At 44.3% G+C, this 20613-nt stretch overlaps 4 protein-coding genes across 12 annotated transcripts; 3 read left to right on the top strand and 1 right to left on the bottom strand.

Moving 5' to 3' along the window:
* Positions 1–415: 415 nt before the first annotated feature.
* LOC120830659 (uncharacterized) lies at positions 416–2556 on the top strand. The gene is made up of 7 exons (XM_040195462.2): positions 416–935; positions 1046–1220; positions 1302–1372; positions 1457–1630; positions 1710–1807; positions 2142–2207; positions 2283–2556. Exons 1-7 carry the CDS (start codon positions 920–922, stop codon positions 2424–2426), a joined length of 744 nt encoding a protein of 247 aa, XP_040051396.1. The 5' UTR covers positions 416–919; the 3' UTR covers positions 2427–2556.
* Positions 2557–3629: 1073 nt separating this feature from the next.
* On the top strand, positions 3630–10001 carry hps4 (HPS4 biogenesis of lysosomal organelles complex 3 subunit 2). Of its 7 annotated transcripts, none has more exons than XM_078086984.1 (13): positions 3630–3921; positions 4366–4485; positions 4904–4994; positions 5127–5270; positions 5365–5472; positions 5666–5782; positions 6034–6128; positions 6246–6318; positions 6501–6625; positions 6707–7325; positions 7518–7644; positions 7953–8064; positions 8377–9338. In XM_078086984.1, exons 2-13 carry the CDS (start codon positions 4454–4456, stop codon positions 8546–8548), a joined length of 1815 nt encoding a protein of 604 aa, XP_077943110.1. In that variant the 5' UTR covers positions 3630–3921; positions 4366–4453; the 3' UTR covers positions 8549–9338. The 7 variants fall into 7 exon arrangements, 6 of the variants coding, with proteins under 6 accessions (XP_077943110.1, XP_040051383.2, XP_040051385.2 ...); XM_040195449.2 differs by having other exon boundaries at positions 3697–3921; positions 5648–5782; XR_013452012.1 differs by adding an exon at positions 9863–10001 and having other exon boundaries at positions 3796–4485; positions 5648–5782; positions 8377–8598.
* Positions 9863–11812, top strand: LOC120830656 (uncharacterized). Its single transcript, XM_040195458.2, has 3 exons — positions 9863–10358; positions 10986–11130; positions 11282–11812. The coding sequence occupies exons 1-3, from the start codon at positions 9935–9937 to the stop codon at positions 11616–11618; spliced, it is 906 nt and encodes a 301-aa protein (XP_040051392.2). The 5' UTR covers positions 9863–9934; the 3' UTR covers positions 11619–11812.
* Positions 11813–12057: 245 nt separating this feature from the next.
* Positions 12058–20137, bottom strand: mlec (malectin). 3 transcript variants are annotated; one of them, XM_078086986.1, is made up of 6 exons: positions 19965–20137; positions 18798–19020; positions 18145–18323; positions 17737–17913; positions 16125–16182; positions 12058–15626 (listed from the first exon to the last, which is right to left on the bottom strand). In XM_078086986.1, the coding sequence occupies exons 2-6, from the start codon at positions 18997–18999 to the stop codon at positions 15382–15384; spliced, it is 861 nt and encodes a 286-aa protein (XP_077943112.1). In that variant the 5' UTR covers positions 19000–19020; positions 19965–20137; the 3' UTR covers positions 12058–15381. The 3 variants fall into 3 exon arrangements, with proteins under 3 accessions (XP_077943112.1, XP_040051393.1, XP_077943113.1); XM_040195459.2 differs by having other exon boundaries at positions 19454–20125; XM_078086987.1 differs by lacking the exon at positions 19965–20137 and adding an exon at positions 19129–19325.
* Between the last annotated feature and the right edge of the window lie 476 nt (positions 20138–20613).

Raw genomic sequence — 20613 nt, 5'->3', positions numbered from 1 at the left:
GTGACCGTGTATCTCTCCCCACTTTGTCAACACTTGAGTGTAGCAATAGGCAATAGAAATGCTGGAATTTGTTGAATTGAATCTTATTCATTTGCTTTCCTAGCCCCTGCGGACCCTTTGTTCATACAGGCAATTTCACATATGGCTGATTTGGCCTCTTGAGGAGTGAACGGGTGTGTGCAAGCCATGATCGACATCTCCCTCCCTCACACACGTGAAGATGGGGTAGAATTAAAAAATGTAAATAACATACAGTGATGCGACTGAAATACCAGCCTTTGAATTCATGTCCTTTTTCACATTGCAGTGTTTATATTGATTCCAGCTGCTCTATACATGTTACTTCTCAATTTGTGGAGGGGGGGGGATGATTGAGCCTTGATTGTGAATAAACTACATTAAATGGAGTTGGACCTGTTAAACGTGCAGCGATCTGGGTATTTAAATCCTTCAGATCACCACACAATATATAAGAAGGGAGAGCACTGCTCACTGGGCCCTTTTCACAACAACTGGACTGCTCGTGTTTCCATTACAGGCGGTGTTTATTACATTAACCCAACAAAGGCCATCGTCTCTTCTGTCTCACGTGACTCGCTCTTTGTTGCAGGCTCCACCTCTTCCACGTGAACGCGCCGTAAGCCGAATTAGAAAATCCTGGGTTAACAAAGCTAACTGATGAATAGCTCCATAACAACGATTATCTTCTTCCCGTTTCCGTCGCTTGGACAGTTATTGATTAACGTGAAGCGTTCCGTCACTAAACCGTCCGATATATTGCGATCGAGTGTATTCCGTTTGATGACCGTGGGTAACGATTCGATTACTAAATCTAGCATTGAAACATCTCGGATAACTGCGCGCACCCGATCCGTCACGAGAGGAAAGCAATCGCACGCCGAAACCCGGATCATTATAAATGAACACAGACAGAGGTGAGCCGAACTTGTTCAAGACCTCGTGAAATAGAAATAAATGATGCTAATTAGACTATTACAGATGTGCATTTCAAAAAAACTTTATTTTTTTATGTTTCTTTAAATAGATTCCCAGATGATGAGAAAACAGGAGCGGGCTCATTTCTTCAGCTCTAGAGAGCAGGAACTCATTTTGAAGTTGTATGAAGAAGAGAGAGCAATATTGACAGCCAAGTCGAACACTTCCACTGCCTCAAAACTGAGAGAAGAAGCCTGGCAGAGAATTGCTGATAAAATAAACACGTAAGAAAATTCATGTTGTCTTATTGAACTTTACTCCACTTTTTACCACTTTACTCTTCATTATTTTTCGTTACTTTCCAGGGTATCGGACAGCGGCCACAAAAGATCCTGGCAGCAAGTGAAAATCAAACATAAAAACATAGTGCAAACAGGTAATCTAGTTCCTGCAAGTCAATATTTCCAGTGATAATAACGTCCATGGGAGTTTTTCACTTCTCAATGTTGTGCTCATTCAGCAAAAAGAAGACAGGCGGAGGGGATGGGGAATGACGGGGGATCGGTGACCCCATCTCTAACTTCTGCAGAGGAGGACGTGCTGCAGCACAAAGATAAGAGGCTGAGAGTGGAGGTCCTGCCCGGAGGTGCTTGTATTGAACCACTGGTTGGATCTGACAGCTCATTTATCAGCGGTAGGTGAACACGCAGTGTGATTGAAACTTGAAAGCGTTTCCCCGTATCTAACTCCATGTTTGGGCCAAACCCATTCAGTCTCAGGACACCCTGTCCTCCTCTTGCCCGTAACAAAGACTGAACCAGAAAGCCTGAGCGGTGATGAGACGGACATCAGTGACACTCATTTCGAAGGGGTAAGTGTTTCTGGACACGGTTTGTCTCAAAAAAATAGCATCCCCATAAAAATAAATTGCATTGTGAATTATGCTTTCTGGGAGGTATTTTGTTATTGATACGGGAGGAGGAATCTTTTACTTTATTTGCTGACTTTTAGCTCTTCTATTTATATGTTTTTATTATGTAAGGTTAGTTATGTTTGGTTTCTAAAGGGCTTGAACTTGAAGTTAAAAAAACTGCAACCATAATCTGGGGTAAAAACTTTCTCCCTGATACTAATATGAGAGTACGGTTTTGGAGGATATTATTTCTACACGTAACTCTAACATGTAGATGTCATTTTTTTCAAAGGATGTTCGCTGCTTCCTGGGGAGAGACGACTCTGCTTGTGCTCCAATTGATGAAAAAAGTCCTGGGGTGAGTTTTATCTCTTTTGGTAATGACAAAGAATAAGGACAACATAAGCTAATGTCTTTTTTATTTCTTTTGCAGAAACATACTGAAGATATAAGAGCCCTTTATTGCTGCTACCTCAAGAAGGAGATAGAGAACCGTGACCAACAGATGGCATACAGAGCACTTAAAATGAGGAAGATGGAGAAAGAAATTTTACTACTTGACAGGCAGCTGATGTGACCCTGCAAAGAAATATTAATGTTTTGTCTCACTATTATAATATGTTAAAACAATGTCTGATTTATCCTTTTGCTGGCAATTGTAACACATTGCACATCATTTGTCACATAAACTGTTGAGTTAACAGCAATGATGCAGCAATGTCTTCTATCATTTATACGTGTCCTTTTTATTGTTGCCATAATGCACTGTGCAACTCTACACATGCAGCAGCACAGAGGGCCTAACACTGCAGTCAGCAGACCATCAGTGCCACGATAGTTGCTCATATGATATTAAGAGTTTATGGAGACTCGCTGTGGAAACACTAAGAATTTCCTTATGAAATGAGTGCATTGACACACTCTAGTCTATTCTAACACATTGGATTTAAAGATTTGTAACTATATCCACATCTGAAAATTAGGACCATCTATATTACTAAACGTAGTATATTTCCTATTTGGTTGCAAATCCTTTGTCGTCATAAGTGAAACAGGAAAAGAAACACATTTTAGTTGGATTGACGTCAGCCAACTATTCAGGAACAGCTTTTGCCCATTTCTTTAAAGAGGAATGTTTTTCTATATTCTTTCTTTCAATATCTATAGAGAAAATGTCCTTGGTTCATCATAAGATAATTGTTTGTGAGAAAATATTTGTGATAGTTTTGTTGTTCAGATCTACAATGAACATATTAAACCAAATGGTTAATCGGACAACCAATCAAACATAAATGAAAATACAAATACACGTTGATATTAATCTGTGATGTAAGTATGAAACTCCATCTGATCAGCTGCAGAGCCCGATCAATTGACTTGAAGTACGAAATAACGTCTCAAATTTGCCATTTTAAAGCATGCCATAAAAACATGTTACCAAAAAATAAGTTGTTTAAAGTAATCATTGTTTAGAAAGTCATAGTAAATGAAATGTTGTCTATTATACCAGTACAGTCATAGTACAGTATGCCATACATGGGTATTAGTAAAGACCAACATGACGAAAATAATGGTCTGTGGTGTAACATAAAAGTGACATTTAGAACCACAGTAAATTATATCATATACCATAAACATGTTTTGCCCTTTATCATCTGGTTGAATATTGCTCCTAAAGACTTTAACAGCAGCATGGTGACCCTCTCTGTTAATTATACGGAGGTTTGGGCACGTTAGGTATTAGTGATAGTGATTAATATTTTGGGTGGAACGACCGCAGACCGACAAACGTCTCCCTATGAAATGATTTTAACGCGGACGGGGCCGCGCACGCTTACGTCATCAATACCTGAAGGCATCCTCAATCGATGGTTGAGAATTGGATTCACGATGGCTCCAGAGCGAGATGGACTATCAATATCTTTTGACATTTCCTGCACATTAACTGCATGTCTGGCTGCGTTTTCTTTTCTTTTGAATGATTTAAAGGGCTGCGGTTTAATCCTCGTGAAGCAGAATGGAAAACACGATCATATTACACCATGTGATCCATTGCTCCAAAATCAGATAAAGTAAAGTATAAAGCATTAATATGTTGAAGTCGCGGAGTGTTGATGTAACTTTGAATCATAACGGGGTTGTTTCGGGGGCACTATGACCCATAGCCCGCCCCAAACAACGTGTTTCTATTGTTTGTGTACCGTTTCCTAACGGCCACTAGTTTGTCCTTCCCCGCTCGCCGTACTTTCACATGACTTCCACTGAAGACGTGTGACCGACCCGCATTCCTCAAGTGGCGCTAACTCTGTCCAGCTGACTGAGTTTAGCAGCAACTGAACGCAAACAGCGGGCGACGACACTTCCCATTGCTATTGCCGCGCGCGCGCGTCTATCTGTGTGTGCGTGTGTGTGTAGTTTGTAACATTCCACTCATTTGTGTTCTCCAAGTCTCGGAATTTGACATCTCACTTGGGAGTGGCAGCCAAAACCTTCAGGTTTTTCTTCTTCTTCTTCAGTCCATCGGGTAGGAAATACATGCGTGTGAGATAACTGATGAACTGAGTGGAATCGCGCCCCCCCCCCCACTGTGGGCTCGCCTTGGTGATGACTGAGCTCATGCAGCCGGACTCACGAAGGTAAGATCAGCTGAGACTGCGTGCAGATTAAATAAACGTAAACATTCCCCTCTGCTCTGATCTTTGAATGTGCATTCTTTGTGTTCCCTAACAACGAATTGACTTATTACACCAAACATGCACATTTCTTTACGGGAAGCCACCTACGGCACGTATTTCTGTTACACCTGCAACATCAAATATGCTGGTTTATCACGGTTGCTTCAATATGTTTTGGGACATTTGGCCTTTAATAGGAAGAATATGACTAAAGTGATTCAGTGAAACAAGGGCGTGTTAATGAAATAGCTGAAAATAATCCTCCAGTCGATGCCCAGGTATTCAAATACACTTCTCTGAAGCTTATGACAGCAACTTTTTTACTTTTTCGGCCATTCAATGAGTCCTTTATACCCTTTTGTTTGTAACTATTTTGCAGGTGTACTTATTTCTTCCTCTACGATGGATCCAAAGTCAAAGGAGAGGGTGATCTCACAAGAGAAGGAATCTGCTACTTCTACCCTGAAGAGGTTTGACTGCCAAAAACGATTGCATGTGACACGTCTGGTTGATCATGACGACGCTGATGATCCCACAATGCTTCTTTTTGTGTTCATACTCCTACTCGCGGTTTTTTCTAGTTCTGCTTTCGTTTTTGTCAGACCCCTTTAGATGAGCAGGAGCTGCTCTGTGGTCAGCTGGCCGGCGCCGGCCGCTGCGTCTCTGAACTCTCCTCCTCCCCCGTGTGCGTACTGAGGCTGCGCCGCAACAAGTTTGCCATCCGTATGAAAGATGACTTTTTTTGGGTGAGTGAGCACACAGGTGGTGCAGCTGCAAAACTTCTCAAGCTGTTTCTGCCTCTGACCCTTATTTCGTGGGTACCTTTATGTTTGCTCCCAGGCTCTGGGCTGCCCAGTGGAAGTACCCACCATCAGTGTCTGTGAGCTGCTGGATCAGCTGATAAACCTCTTCCGTTTCTACAATGGTTCTGTCCGGAGGAGCTACCAGGTCCACAACTTGGTTTCCTAGTTGTCTTGTACCACAGTAGCCCTGTTTTCTTTTTGGGGTTTGTCCCCCTGAGATTAAGTTGTAGACCAACAACATAACGTAAACTAGGCTACATTTCAGTTGACATTTTTCATTGCACTTTTGTCATTTTGAAAGTTGCACATTTAAATTCCAGCCTTGTTTTGCGACGCAGCTTAACAGGCCTGAAACTCTGGCGAGTCGATGGGCGCAGTACCTCTCACACCTGCAGTCGGGATCCTCAGACCTCCATCACATCTTCAGCTGCTTGAGAACAATCGACGCAACTAATGTACGTACATAACGGTGTCACAGCAGCAGCTACACACAGATGTTCGCAGACAGGATATGAATATGTCACAATGTTCTGTAGTATTGCTTAAGTCTTCAGTACGTCTTGCCAAACTTTCTGCATATTCGTTGCTGCTAGAGAATAGATTTAGATAGTATATTCCAACGTATATATATTACATAATTTTATATCCATCACCTACTCATGTCCCTGCTTTACTAAACGGTAACAATTTGAGTGGTTGTTCCCAGATTGACCCACTTCTCCTGCTCAAAGCGGCCCTCATTCTCCAGGCGTGTCAGCGCTGCCCTCTGGTTTCAGCGGGCTGCGTTCTTTTCCGGGGACGGTGAGTGGACATTTTGACCGTACACACCTGCAGGCGCGACAGCTTTTTAAAAATCTTTTTTTTTTTTTTTTTAAATAAGAGGTTTTGAAATCTCACCTTTGTGACCTCTCCCCACAGGGTTGTGAGCACACAGATATCTCCAGAGCTCACAATGAAGGTGATGGTTCATGAGAGTGAAACATACACCAAGGTAAGATGGAAGGCCTATATGCTTTGTTAGGTTTTCTATTTCGCATTTGAAGGAGTAAACCAATCACTAGCTTTGCCTTTTCAGTTTAGCTAAATAATAGAAAAGGTCAATAAGCATACACAAAGTGTTGAACTTAATCGAACAGTCAATAGTCTCACCTAAGTGTACTCATTTTGTTTCAGGGCCCGAGGTGCAACGACCCGGGTACCTTCAACTCATTTGGCGGTGCCGTCAGCTCCACGACCGTCTTCCTGACCGTGTCTGAACTTCAGCACCTGCAATCCGGCCCCGGCGACAAAGATTTCAGGTAGCGGTCTTCCCTCGCTAAGTTTCTGCCCTTTTCGTGTAGCAATTTTCTAAGCTTCTCGAATGGGTTTCTACCCTTCAGGTCCCATTCTACTCCCCACAAAAAAAAACCCACAAGGAAGACCCGCCTGTCCAGAACATTATCCAACACTCCCTCCACTGAGTCGGAGCCATCGGATGCGTTTTCCTCCCCGTCCTTCAGTCGACGCCTGTCCGACAGCTCTGTGTTCAGCCCAGATCCGTCGCAGAGCGGCGCAGATCCGACACCCCAGCAGCCGGACCCCCCTTTCTCAAACGGAGAACCCTCTCCTGAAGCGGAGGAGGAAGTGCCGGAAGAGTCCAATTACGAAAGTTTTCACAGCAACGGAGATGGAGTCAGTCAGATGCATAACGAAGCAGGCGGCTCATTGTTTGGAGAAGACTCCCGTTTAAATGGAGGCGGGGGAGATGGAGACGCGGCCAGCGGGCCAGTGTTTGACTTCAGAGGGGCGGAGGAGTCGCACGACCACGTTTTCGAAGAGGTCAGTGGAGGCGGCTGTGGGAACGTTCAGGGCCGAGGAGCAGAGAGCCCCGATCCGGCTCGCTCCGACGACAGTCCGCTGATTCCCATGACGCTGTACCTGCACCGGGTCAAAGGCTTGGTGCTGGCCCTGCTGGTGGAGCCGTGCTTCCTGAGTGACACCGATTCGATGGAGGAAGTGGTGAGAAACAGGAACCGTGATAATGATTTTGCTCATTTTTGTCATGCTGACAGTTAAGTTTTTTTTTTTTTTGGTTCTCTTTAAGAGCACACCAGAAAGAAGCTTCATGACACACGTTCCAGTGTGTACAGGGGGGTCACGTCTTGCTTTGCGATGCTAACATGTGGCTCTTCCTCTATGGTTTGCATCCAGTATCACAGCAGCCTGGCGTCTCTCAATGGACTGGAGGCCCATCTGAGGACCGTCTCTCCAGGGGCATCGGGCCCTCAAGGACCCTATTTATTTGCCCACTTTGACTGCGTTCAGAGCACGCTGACAAGTGAGGCTCTTTTTATTGTTTGTCTCTTTTGTGATCTTAACTCACTTTGCATCTTTTTAAACATTCCTAATATTTGTCTCTCCTAGTTTCCCCACTTTCATTCTAAAGTGAGCACCTTCTGCCCACCACCTCTACCTGGGGAATAGGGGGAGTAGGGGGTGGGGAGCCGGTAATTTATATTTGTCTTTGCATGAGCCAACTGCTAATTAGTACGACGGTGATCAGCATTCCTTTGTGCACCAGGCACTTATGTCCAGGTTAACGTGCCTCTGCAGGACTGAGTCTCCTGTTATTGTGTGTCACTGCAGCCAACCTGTCTGCTCGACCGGGGGGAGCCCTGCAGCGGCCTTTTGTGAGAGCCACATCACTTCTTCACTCCCATTTCTGTAACACTGAAACTCTGCAGGAGGCTATTATCAGGTCAGTACAGCAGTGACTTGATGGTGGTGGTTTGAGGGAAGGGGGGCGGCGGGGGGGTTGTTCTTGTGCCTTTCATCGCTCCTCAAGTAGAAGTCGGGGGAGGGGGGTTGGATCTGTCAATTTGTCTTGTCCGTCATCGCATTCCACCAATTCCTAAATGTTTTTTCCGCTCTCGATCACACTCCAAACCACTCCCGTCTGGTGGAGGGGAAAGTTCCAATGTTTTTTTTTATTTCTATGTCACTTTGCGCTCTTGTGTAGCGCGTCTTCATCCTACGAGCTGGAGATGTAAATGTGACATTTTCACCGCAGGAGTGCTGGAGCTGCTGTGTACGGAACCCGCAGCGTGGCCCAGGAAACTTACTTCCAGCAGCACGGGGGATCGCTGAGGAACTCCGGCATCCCTAACCACCAGGACAGTGCTTTCTCGCTTCCCGGCAAGGCACGGCACCGGCTGCTGAAACACGGGGTCAACCTGATCTGACGGGACAGCGCCGCCCCGTCTGCTGTACTTAAGATATGAAAAGCTGCCCTGTGAGTAACCTTTAAAATCCAAGGACCAAATCAGAGGACTTAAGTCTTAGTCTGTTTTTTGGCTGCTGTGGTTTACTTTTATCCACAGCAGGTTGTATAATGTTAGCCTCTGTGTGGTATGTGCGGTGAACCATTTGGCACTCACAACCGAGCTTTGCCTTTTCTAAATTTCTATTAGAACTGTGAATATCAGGATGGTTGGTTAAGTTATGTAGATTAATTTTAGTTAAAAACAAGGTTTGTCAGTTTTCATCCCTGTTTTTTCCGTTATGCTCAAACCCGTTGTATCTTTTTCCATATTAAGTTCTTGTTAAAACACTGGACACATGTTGCAACCTTTTCATTTTCCAGGTGTCTCCTTTCGCCCTCTAAAGCAAATGTTAAAGTTCCTCTTACTTGTATTTATTATTTAATTGGACGTTTTGACTAGAGCCTGGTTAGGATCTTCATATTATTTAACTTCATTTGTTTATCACCGTACTTCCAAAAGCGCACACACAGCAACTTGTTGTTGACAAATGTATATACATGATCCAAAAATAGATTTTATAAAGATAATTTATTTGAAATGAAGTCTTTGGTAACATAAAAAAATTAAATCTTTTGCAATTCAATTTTTCTTTCCATTAAAAGTGTCATTTGTTAAACATTTCAGTGTTCTGATGTTTTCTAATAAACAGTCCTCTGTGATATGCTGTACGCATTATTAGTGGGAATTAAATGAATACATGATCCTCTCAGTTCTGAGTCTTGTGAGCTACTTTTGTTGTTTGCTTGTTTAAAACCGCAGGGGCTACACGGCCTTATTAGGTCCATCAGCGGCCTGCATGTGCCCCTGCAAGCCGACCCATTGCCCCCCACCAACCCCTCTCGGGCTCAATGCCTCGTTTCAAATGGTTGCAACTAGTCCAAAGAGGGACGTGCGCAAACCCCATTTGCAAAGCCAAACACATGGTCACAAAATATTATTATTCATGTTCTGTGCGAAAGCTTGTGAGCTATATGTGCCGTAAGTAAGCGGCTCTTGATGTTCCAGATCTGGAGTCATTAGAGTCATTAGCCGAGTCGCTGAATCTGAATGGCCGGGGTCGGCGCTCTTTGGGGCGCCTCATTATGCAGGCGCATTAAAAGCAAGCATTGGGGGGTGGGTTGGCAAATGGGTGGTTAAGGGCTCGAACAAAAAAAGAGGGGCAGGGTCTCCGAGGACGGTCGGGATTCAAATTCAAAGTGTTAAGATGTCTCCATTGTCCCATGGGGTATATAGCACAGAGAGGGAGAGCGCGTTGGCCCAACAGAGGAGCTGCCCCCCATCCACCAGTGAACAGGACACCTCGCCATGGCCTTCTCGCACCGCGTTTGGATCGCTCTATTTCTTCTCTCGGCGATGGCAAGGCACACTGGAGTATTTGGTCGGGCTGTAGAAAAGCTGGGATTTGTGTCACATTCCCAGCAAACTCCAGCGGAATCCTCCGGACTAAGTTTACGCGCGGACGCGTCGGGGCGCTGGAGGCGCGGCGTCGCGGAGACGCACCTGGAGCGCTGCTTGGAGCTGGCGGCGCCTTGGCTGCAAAACGCACGAGCTCCCGAGGATAATGCAACGCTGTTGCAGCTCCGCTTTCGGCCCTTTTCCCCGAGAGCCTCCCGGTACTCTGTTTTCCCCGGAAAACCTCTCTTCAGCTTTGTCCGACGCGTTTACCACTGCTGTCAAGAAGGAGTAAACTGCAGAAACGTAAAAGGAATTCAAGGTCGATTGAGAGGAGGTAAGGCCCAGTAGATGTTCCTGAAACACACACCATGTCATGACTCACTTTATCTTCCGAGGGTCTAGAACTGTGGTGGTTTGTGCACTGGGGGTTTAGGCCAGTGGATGCCTGGCCTAAACCCCCGAAACATTAAATAAGGTTAAGTGGTTTAATTCCACCTAATGTTGCTCAATGCAACATTAAAACCTGCGTCTCCACAAAATGCCTGCAGGCCGATGGACAACAGCCATCAAGAGGGCTATGCTAAAATGTCCATTGCCGATCCAGCTCACATGCAGAGAGGATGGCGATGTGAGTAGGCAGCTAGAAGTGAAAGCTGGTGTGGTTAAGCTAAAAGCAGCTTGGAGGACATTAATTACATGATTAATGCGACTGTATCGAGGGCCATGTCCTGCGTACAAATGAGTCTTATGTCCTGTGTTGAAATTTCCCGCTGACAGATTAAGACGGTATTATGAGTGAAAAGCACATTTCTGTGGTTAAGATTCTACTATAATCATGGGATTCTGCATGCCCGGCCCAGAGTGGGTCTCTGTTGCTATGTGACACCAAATGATCCATCCTAAACTGCACTGGGCCTCCGGCAGAATTCTGACCCCCTTTTTCTCTCTGTCTCCCCCTTAGGCACAGATGTGGAGTTCTTCCTCACCAGGGAGGTTTTGTCGTTGACTATCACAAGAGCCGAGCTCCACCTCCAACTGTCCAACCCTCAACATTTGGATATCTATCCTGTGCTTTCATCCCTGGCAAAGCAGGACCTACCGACAAGGTAAAGGTCCACGCTTACCGATAGCTTTACTTCTACGCAAATTCTCCATATCTGTCCCAAAGCCTTTTAAAGACGCCAAGCAGTTGTGAGACCTAAGGCCTCTGGGATAGTCAGGCCTGGTCGTAACCCTGTTGTCTTTCCCTTCCTTCAGGTACAGCTCGGGGTCAAAGGGCAACACGGTGGAGCTGAGAGTAGATCTGCTGTTGCTTTTCCAGAATGTGAAACAGGGCGGTGTCGGAGTTCCCAGCCTGGAAAACATGCGGCGGACGGCCTTTTCTTCCCGGAGGCATCCACCAGGAGAAAGGCCTGCTTCCGGGGCTCTGCAGGACACTGATGCCAATGTGTTGGGGGATGGGGTGGCCAGCGCGCTGCCTGCACTGGAGCTGGGCCTGATCCTGGGCTGCAGTCAGGCTTCAGCGCGGGTGTCCTGTGGAACGGGCGGCGTTCACCTCTTGCACACACCCTTCGTGGCTCTGTACTACAGGTGAAGTCAAACTGGGACCAGACGTTTCCATCGGGGGAATCTGTTTTCCAACCGGAGCTTACAGCTGAATGATGCACTTCAACTTCAAATCTATTAATTTATAAATGTAATTTTTTTTGTAAAATATATATGTTAATAGTCAATATGATATACTGTATCTTTATGGAGTTCTTTGGTTATTAAAGCTTGATCTAACGATGCCTTGTGACAAGTGTTGGTGGACATGATTCAGTCCGTGGTCCTCGTTTGGACACTGGTCCCAATGCCTTTCAGATACGTAGTTTTATTTAAAGAGGTTTGTGGGTAAAGGTGGAGAAATCGCACCTGGACAAACAAAGGGGGCATGGACGTGCTGAACTTAGCTGCAACAGCTCTCGTTCATCAGTCAGGAAATATATTGGACTAATGCTCAACGGGAAATGTGGAAGAACAGCAGCACCACATTCTGATAAAATAGCACATTTATTAAAAAGAGGCAGCATTTATCATACTTTCCCATTTTATATATGCCACATCAGCGTAAGATCAGGGGTCTCGAGTACATTTCACAGTCCACCTGCTGCTGCCTACTGTCCCTGGAGGAGCACTAATATATCCAACATGTATGTGTACAGGGTGACACGTGTAAGTGCACACTCGCACTGTGATCACTGGCTTTCAGACGTCAATGTGTGTGTGGTCAGCGGCCTGGACGACGGCCAATTTAAATTCCTCTTATGTTCAGTTGCTAAGAAAATGAAAAAAAAGATGGTGACAAAAAGAAAATCAGATTACAACTTGTAGGTTTTGGTCCTCATGCTTATTCACTGCTTTACTAGACAAGCAAAAATAGATGAAAGACCTTTATCGTTCCGTCAGATGACCGCTGGAAAATTATGATGCAACGTTGGAAATTCTTTGTCTCTTATGTGGGGGAAAAAAAAAGAGCAGAGCTTCTTTCCACTTTCATTCATTCAAGTAGGAGATGTGATGACAGTAACAGGTAAACACAGGCGAGGGAGGTGCTAAAGAGGGAAACAAGTGGCTCACAAAAGAATTTTACAATCCTGATCCATTTGGTTTTTACTGGGTTTGCGCACAAAAATAAAAAGTTGATGTTTATGATTCCTTACAGAAATCCCTCAATACAAGAGGTGTTTTAAGTGTAATAGAGCCGGGAAAAGTGTTTTAAAAGAGGGGGCGGAGCCAATCTGATACAATCCATCAGAAGAGTAACCTCAAGGCAAATGATAGTAAAGCACAATGTATTCAATAATTCAAGGCAAAAGACACACACAAAATACATAATTTTGAAATACACGAGGCAGTGCAAAATGTCACACCAATAAAATATCAAGTTTCAAAAACTCCAAACAAAATAGATCCTGAGGAAGAAAAAACAAACAAACTCAAAAACATACAAATCCAAGCGTATTATAAAATATCTCCAGATCAGCTCCGCTCTGATGTTTTTAAATATATATAGAATGGAAGATCTCATATTTTCAGACAAAGAATTTATTTGACTGACAGTTCATCAGACAGTGCCTAAAAATGTGTATGCTCTGTACCAGCAAGTGTTCCTCCTCCAGACGAAAGGCCACAAAGTCATCATGAAGAGATCATCAAAGAAATCCATGAACCTCAACGACGGCACAAAAGTGAGGAGAGCAAAGCGGCCGCCACACTATTGGAGTGTGCTTCAGTACCTTATATACACACGCAGCTGTGTGGACCGGCAGACCGACAGAACACAAGGACTTTGGTGCTGAATTAAAACAACAATTTTGCATCTTTTCAGAGGAAATCCACCCCTAAAAAAGGTGCTTATGTCTTAAATGTGTTACGTTTAAATCTTAAAAAATAAAAATCAAGGAGAACAAAATTCTAAACACAAACGATTGGCATTTACTTCTTGCTCACCATCAATCAAAATGGGAGGCAGAATCGAGAAGGGAGGAAGGACCCATGAATTATTAATTATTAAGCTGCACATGGCAACGCTGCTACAGGCAGGGTTTGTTGGGGGAAAGTTACAGAATCCTCCTTGGGGGAGGTGGGGGGGGGGTCGAGCTAAGCACTTATGGGATGTAACTAGATACATAAACAGGAGGCTTCACAACACAACGCCAGTGAACGGAAGAACAAAGCTGCTTTTCAGACCTCATTGAAAGCAAAAAAAGGGGACATCATTGTCCCAGACTCTGATCATGTCTCCTCCATCTGTTTAAGGGCCAGTAGCTTAATTGCACAAAAAAAACATTAAGAAGGTTTGAAGACAGTATTAAAAGAGTAAAGATTTTGGAAAATGCAATTAATTGTTTTTAAAAATCATTAAACATTTGATTTTCTATTTCCAATGATGTTGCGCCGTCTCATCTGTGACTACGTGGATGAACTTCTGGTAACGCACAGAGCAACTTTAGGGATGTGTGACACGCGTGTAATTGACTAGCACAGATTCTTCACGGTTTATTACATCAACATGGAGCAGCAGACGCCTGTTCTCTCGGTTTCAAATAACACGAAGGAAGGATGTTCATGGCCCATCAGAGTCAACACAGCAAAATGAAATTAAATACAGAAATCTGTAAATTACATTTAAAAATAATACCATCCACCTGGTTAGCCCCCATATATTGGGGGTACAGTATGTCCACATGTAGCCAATTTTAACCACCTGCCACAGAACCCTCCCAAACTTGTATTTTACAAGAGGTTTGTCAAATTAAAACAGGCCACCAAGATATTTTCCTAACAAATTTGAAAAAAGACATTCTTTGGTGAAACAAAGCGGCGGGTCTAATGATTAAAGAACAAAAGCTCACAGATTACAGAGTAATGTAAAGACTTACTCACTTAAGCTTCAGCATAAACTTGTGTGTCTCTTACATAAAGAAACTAATGTTTGAACTTTAAAATGGATCCTTTCTTGAAAAAGCTAAAGTACAAAAGAGTTTGGGTTGACTGTTGAAGACACGTCGAATGGCCTCGAGTTTGATGGAACAATGACAAATAATATCATGCGTTTTCACAAAACAGATTTTGCACCCCCTGAAAAAAGGACTGTAGAAAGGCAAACCAATTTAGACAGCAAATAATCCCGCCAGCAACAGAGCTGATTTGTTCTTTTTTTTCAAAACTTATGGCAAGAAGATGATGGCACGTCAATGGACCCACTAGATCGAAGTAGAAAGACACAGAAATGCGACAAGTTGACAAAAATGGAGGCCTCTTAAATGGCAACTGTATTTCCACTAAATATTCAACCAATTTCTAAGCAGCACCGTTTCTAATTTTAGGGATCACGTCTGACCAGACGCAGGAGAGTAAAACGGAGGGCGCTTGCTACCCCCCACCCAGTAGAAAACAATGCTTTTAGTTTAGAAAAGGGCCCAGACGCATCACTCCCGAGCATCTCTCTCTCGCTGAAATGTGGTTTCAAACCGTGAAGATCAGCATCTGAAAATCCCACACAGTCTGACGGAAAATGAATAACATCAAAACCGTCAGCAGAGGTGGATGCGAAATAAACATTCACAAAGGAGCACCCGCTTCCTACATTGGCGGCAGAATTCAACCGAAGATTTTGCGTCGCCGCAAAGCTGCTTTCCCAAAAGTTATTGTCTTTTTTTGTCCTCCTTTGTCAAGATGTTCTCAGAGTTCTCTCCCCTGTGCGCCTTTACCTGTGCTGCTGTTGCCACCTGGTCGTCCCCCAACCCCCCACCCACAACCCCCATGCCCTGGCTCCAAAGCGTCACTCCGTCCCCTCGACCGCTGGTTGCGGCTCACAGCCGACAGAGGCAGAACAGTGTGGGGATGAAGACCCCGAACGCCACGAGGATGGGGAACATCAGGCTGCTGTTGTCGGCTGCGTACGGGTTCGGTGTCCGGGGCCCTGACTGGACCCTGGTCTTGGAACCTGCCGGGACCTTTTTCTTCCCGCCTTCCTCGCCGGGCTCACTGTCCTCCTCTTCATCCTCCTCTTCATCTGGCTTCTCCAAGCCAGGGTGAGGCTGGAGCTTTGGCACATCTGTCCGGTGAAAAAAAGTGTAATTGGAAGTTTGGCCAAATTATATAAAAATAAATCCACAAATGGTTTTAAAGCGCATGGTAACGCTTTTACAACAAAGTGCTGTGTTAGCTTTCTCCATCCTCCCATTATTGTTGTAAAAACGCAACCTAAGCCGCCCAGAAATGAATGTGGACATGAATAAATAAATGGTAAATGCATAGGATGACATTCCAAAAAAACTGTAACGCTATCTAACTGGTAGCATAAACCGTAGCACAAATCTTACCTCGTTATTTTCGGTTGGATTGCTTGTTGCGAGGTCATAAGCAGCTGATATGTGTATTTATGTTGTCATCGAGATTTAATAAGATGTGTTCGCTACATAATGTGCAGTATTTTTTTTGTCTCCTTTCATTGAAACGTAGAAGAGTTTTGTTTATCATTCCTTCCCGGAATCAGTACATGTGTTGAGCAACACAACACGCTAACAGGTATGTCAGCAGTCTCAGTACTTACCTTCTAATGTCCCCTTCATCACATAGAGAGCGCAGACCTTGGGGTTGTCATAATAACCCTGAAACAGTCAATTGTAAGTCGGGTCACTTTACAGCAAACAGTCCTGATACATCTCGTCTGTGGAGATTGTCTACAATCCCCCCCCACAAAGACACAATGGCTGTACTACAACTATTTAATTAAGCGATTGATTTGACATAAAATTAATCATATTGTCCTTTCTTTGTGTTTGTTTCAATTTTTGTATAAATCTATTACAGTGGTTCCATGGATTTCTGCTGAACAAGTGGATGGTCTAAAACAAATATTTGAAGTTAAACAAGACAGATGCAAACACACACTCAATATTAAAACATTTACAAGTTTAATTTTAGTTAGTTTTCCCGATATAGGCATGGGCATTTGTAGCAGGTTATGCAGGAGGAGAAATACAACTCATGCTGATACGCAAGTCATCCACCCTCCGAAATCCATCACCACTCTCACTAATCGATGCCAATGGTCACACTAATGAAGGGTCTCATGGTTCTGTATTGATTGCATAGATTACAAAAAAAGGGAAGTGTAATATAGATATGGTTTTTGATAGATGGTTAGTGTCTAAAATGCAGAAGTTTGATAATGCACCTCATCAACACAAGTTCAATGTGTTACCAGAGAATAAAAGAGTGAACATCATTACGATGAAAGCAATAGATAAGAGGCCCTTTTTATTAGTTTTGGGCGGTAGATTAATGGACCTCACAGATCATTTAAAGCCAGGCAACAGCCTTTTGCACATTGGAATGCCCTCTTCTAAATGATGGCAAATACCAGTCAGACAAGTGAACACCAACTTGAGAAAGGGTAAATGAAATATGGAAATATAAAAAGCATAATCAGATTGTGGGAGTCTTGGGAGAACTAAAGAGAAAAAGTTAATTGCTGCACTGCATAAGAAAGAAAAAAGAAAAACCAGATGTGCAACCATTGCCTGACACACACACACCCCCCCCCGCCCCCACCGGGCTGGCAAAAGCCCTTTCAGCCATAGAGTTCATTATGGAAATGTGGTGTCGATTTTACATGTTGTTTTGAATAAGAGTCCCTTTGCAATACAAGTTCTAACGTTCATTTACCATGCGATCCTACCAAAAAGGAATAGTTGAACATGGGAAACTCTTACACGAGTTAACTTCATATTTAGACAGGAAAGGGATGTCAAGCTTTTCATTTTTCCTTCAGCAAGAAAAAGAATAATTGTACTCACCAAAATGGCAACTATTGCTTTAAATGTTGTAACTATCAATTCTTTCAATTACTGTAGTTATTTGTAGGACAGACCTAATCCATATTAATATAACTTTAATATAAAGTAACAATATTTGTGTAATGGTTATCCTTCCAGCAGCTGTATATGACACATACTCATTATCAAAATAAAATCAATTCCCTATAAATAATAAACATTAGACTTACTGGGAAAGCACTTCTATACAAGTGGGGTTGAATAACTTACAAAAACAAAGCATGTGAATTTCATCAATACCATTGACACTTGATAAGCCTTTTCTTTTAAAGAAACCACTGTCGAAACATGGTCGTCACAACATGATATGGATTAATAACTCACCTTTACAAACTCCACAGTGAGCTTGCCGTTAAAAGTGGACACCTCTCCTTGCACACTCAGCTTGCCCCGTCTAATCGAAAAGGACACGATCTCATCGTGAGCGGTACTGTGACCGACCCGCTCAAAGATATCCAGGTCCTTTACCACCACATGGGTGTTTAGACGGACGTCAAACACCTAGAAAAAAAGCCAAACATACACCCATGTCAATAAATGATTAGCAGCTAATCCACACACTGCTTAACATTCATGTTGGCCAGAGCAGAGTAGACAATCAGCTCTCAGAATACTGTTTGAAGACAATGGTATACTGTTATACTAATATACACGCATACACGGTCTATTCAAACTGTACAGACATTTTTTGATTCATTTAATTTACACTGGACAGTTTATTAATACCCATACCTTTTGCTGTGACTGGGCGAAGTAAACTTCTGCATACTTCATAACAAGTATATAGTCTCCTTCCTCACGTATAGGGATATCATATCCAAAAGTGTCCTCATTGTAGCGCTCTGTCTGATACAGAATCTGGTCCTCTGTACTGGAGCGCAGTATTGGCAGACGCACCCCATAATCAGATGCTAAAAAAGGAGGACAGCATCAGGTTCAGTCGGTGTGCACTTTGCTCACAGGAGAATAAATCAAACGCTGCATTGTTGGGAAAAGATGATCATGTTTGAGGTCAAGCAGAGCCACACATTGCACAAGCGCTGACCTTTTACGGCACTCGTGGAAATGCAGTGGCCTTCTGTCTGGAATGGCAAGTTACAAGAATGGGTTCACCCCTTTCAATTACCTTATCTGTGGCTCTTAACTGAAGCCAAGAACGACTCTAGAGCCAATCACCTGCTTCCTCTACATACTGACAGGGGCGGAGCTGTGGCCCTATATGCTGACACCTCATTAGCCACACCGAGCAGAATGTATACTGCTGGGAAGTGATTTTACCTTCACAATGCCCCTCCCCCCCCCTCTCTGCAACACCTCACAGGTGAAACCTTGCAGCACACGCGTATTCACACATCATCGGTTAACCGCAGTTGACGTCTACTCACCTTTACCAAGCTTTCCTTCCAGCGGGTCCTTTTTGAAATGAATACCGTGCACGTCCACGTGCGATTCACCGCCACAATTTACAGCCCATATAACCCGTTCGGCCAGGCTGAGGCCCCCGCCGTCCGCCCAGCACCGCTCCGCCAGCAGCGACAGCACCGCCGCGACCAGACCGGCGACGAGCTGCGCCGTGAGCCGCTGCATTGCCACACACAGGCGACGGTCCTAGACACAAGAGACAAGACAGCGTCGGTTTCGGCTTGCTAGCAGCACACAGTAACTGGCACAGTTGCTTTTACGGAAGTGACCCCCCCCCACACATGTGAAATTTACCACATACGCGTTTAGCTAGCATACGGAGCTAGCCAGCTCGTCTTGGACGAGGACATGCAACATGATATCTAACGTTAGCCGACGTGCTAACGTTAACTGATACCCGGCAGAGCGCGAGCACACAGCGACACAGGAAGTAACAGTGGAAACACGCGATTATTCACGACGCACAGCTTGCTTTTTAATTATCACATACTAGAAGACAACGGGGAATTCGCAGCGAGTAACGTTGGTCGGTGGGCTGGCTAGCTAGCTAACCTACCTGTCTAACCAGAAATACTAGGTCTACGAGAGCCCGGCCAACGTTCATACAAACGTCTCTTACCTTCCCCTTCCACAAATGCCCTGAGCCCGAGTCTTGCCAACGTGTAAAATAATCTCTGCTAATACAGTCGCACCAAGTGCCTGGATAAAACAATTGAACGGCGAGGAGATATTCCCAGTTGCTGGTGGCAACCGCCTGCTAACGTCACAGCGACTTTCATTCAATGTGTGCACCCGAAGTAACAGTTGCTCTGCTGCTAGCTTCAGCGGCTGCCAGTTCGAAGGAGGCGGAGCAGAGCTGCCCAACCGTAGGGTTCCCACGGCCAATGAGTGACACATGCCGCGTCCAATCACACGGTCCCGTTAAGGGTTCCTGAACTATTTAACACCATTTCATATCGTGACGTGCGATGTAAATGTAGATCTAGGCCGCAGCAAGCCCGAGTCAACGTCAACAACTGAACTTAAATTGAATCACCGATATGCTGAAATAGGGGAAATTCTGCTATGTTCCATGTTGATTGCCCTTGCATTATTTATCACACCGGTCTATTCGTTCGATCAATCCAAACCTATAAGAGTGTGAGTTGTTAAGATGTCCTGCTCACACTGGTAACCACATGCAAGACATCCATCATGTCTGATACCGTAATCGAGGAGCTTAAAAAAGGACAGATCTGTTGGGCTATAAGAATATCACCCGCGCTCTTTAAGAAGTATCCACGCCCCCTCTTTCCGGTATGGTATGGTCCGAGTCTCGTCCAATCACAGGAGTCCAACGCAGCGCGCACACGGTGCACTCGTCAGTTCCCCGGATAGGACCGAATGAGAATTGCTATGGCAACAGCAATACCTACATAGATGACATCGGGGTTCATTAGATTTCATTTCAACATGACGCCGTGTCAGGTTAAAAGAAAAATATCTATTTGTTTAACATACCTTTGAATGGCGACCACCCTTGAAAGGAAACACGCGCAACCCTTGTGTAGTTAAATCGTTTGTTTGTGGTGCAAATATCTGCAAAATTTGTGGCATACTCTTTAAAAGTCTAAATGTTCCCAGGAGGTGCTTTACATGAGCGAATGGGCATATTTCTGTTGATTCTTTATCGTCCAATGTTCTTTAACAGGCAATATGAAATCCAGCAGTTCTGGGGTTCGTGGGTTTTGCTGTGCCTGCAAAAATCTCCTCACATTTTTTGACATGAAATGGATGGAT

This window comes from Gasterosteus aculeatus, chromosome 13, assembly GCF_964276395.1.
Source record: "Gasterosteus aculeatus chromosome 13, fGasAcu3.hap1.1, whole genome shotgun sequence".
Lineage (NCBI taxonomy): Eukaryota > Metazoa > Chordata > Actinopteri > Perciformes > Gasterosteidae > Gasterosteus > Gasterosteus aculeatus.
Note: the sequence above shows the minus strand (reverse complement) of the source record. Positions and strands in the feature narration are given on the sequence as shown.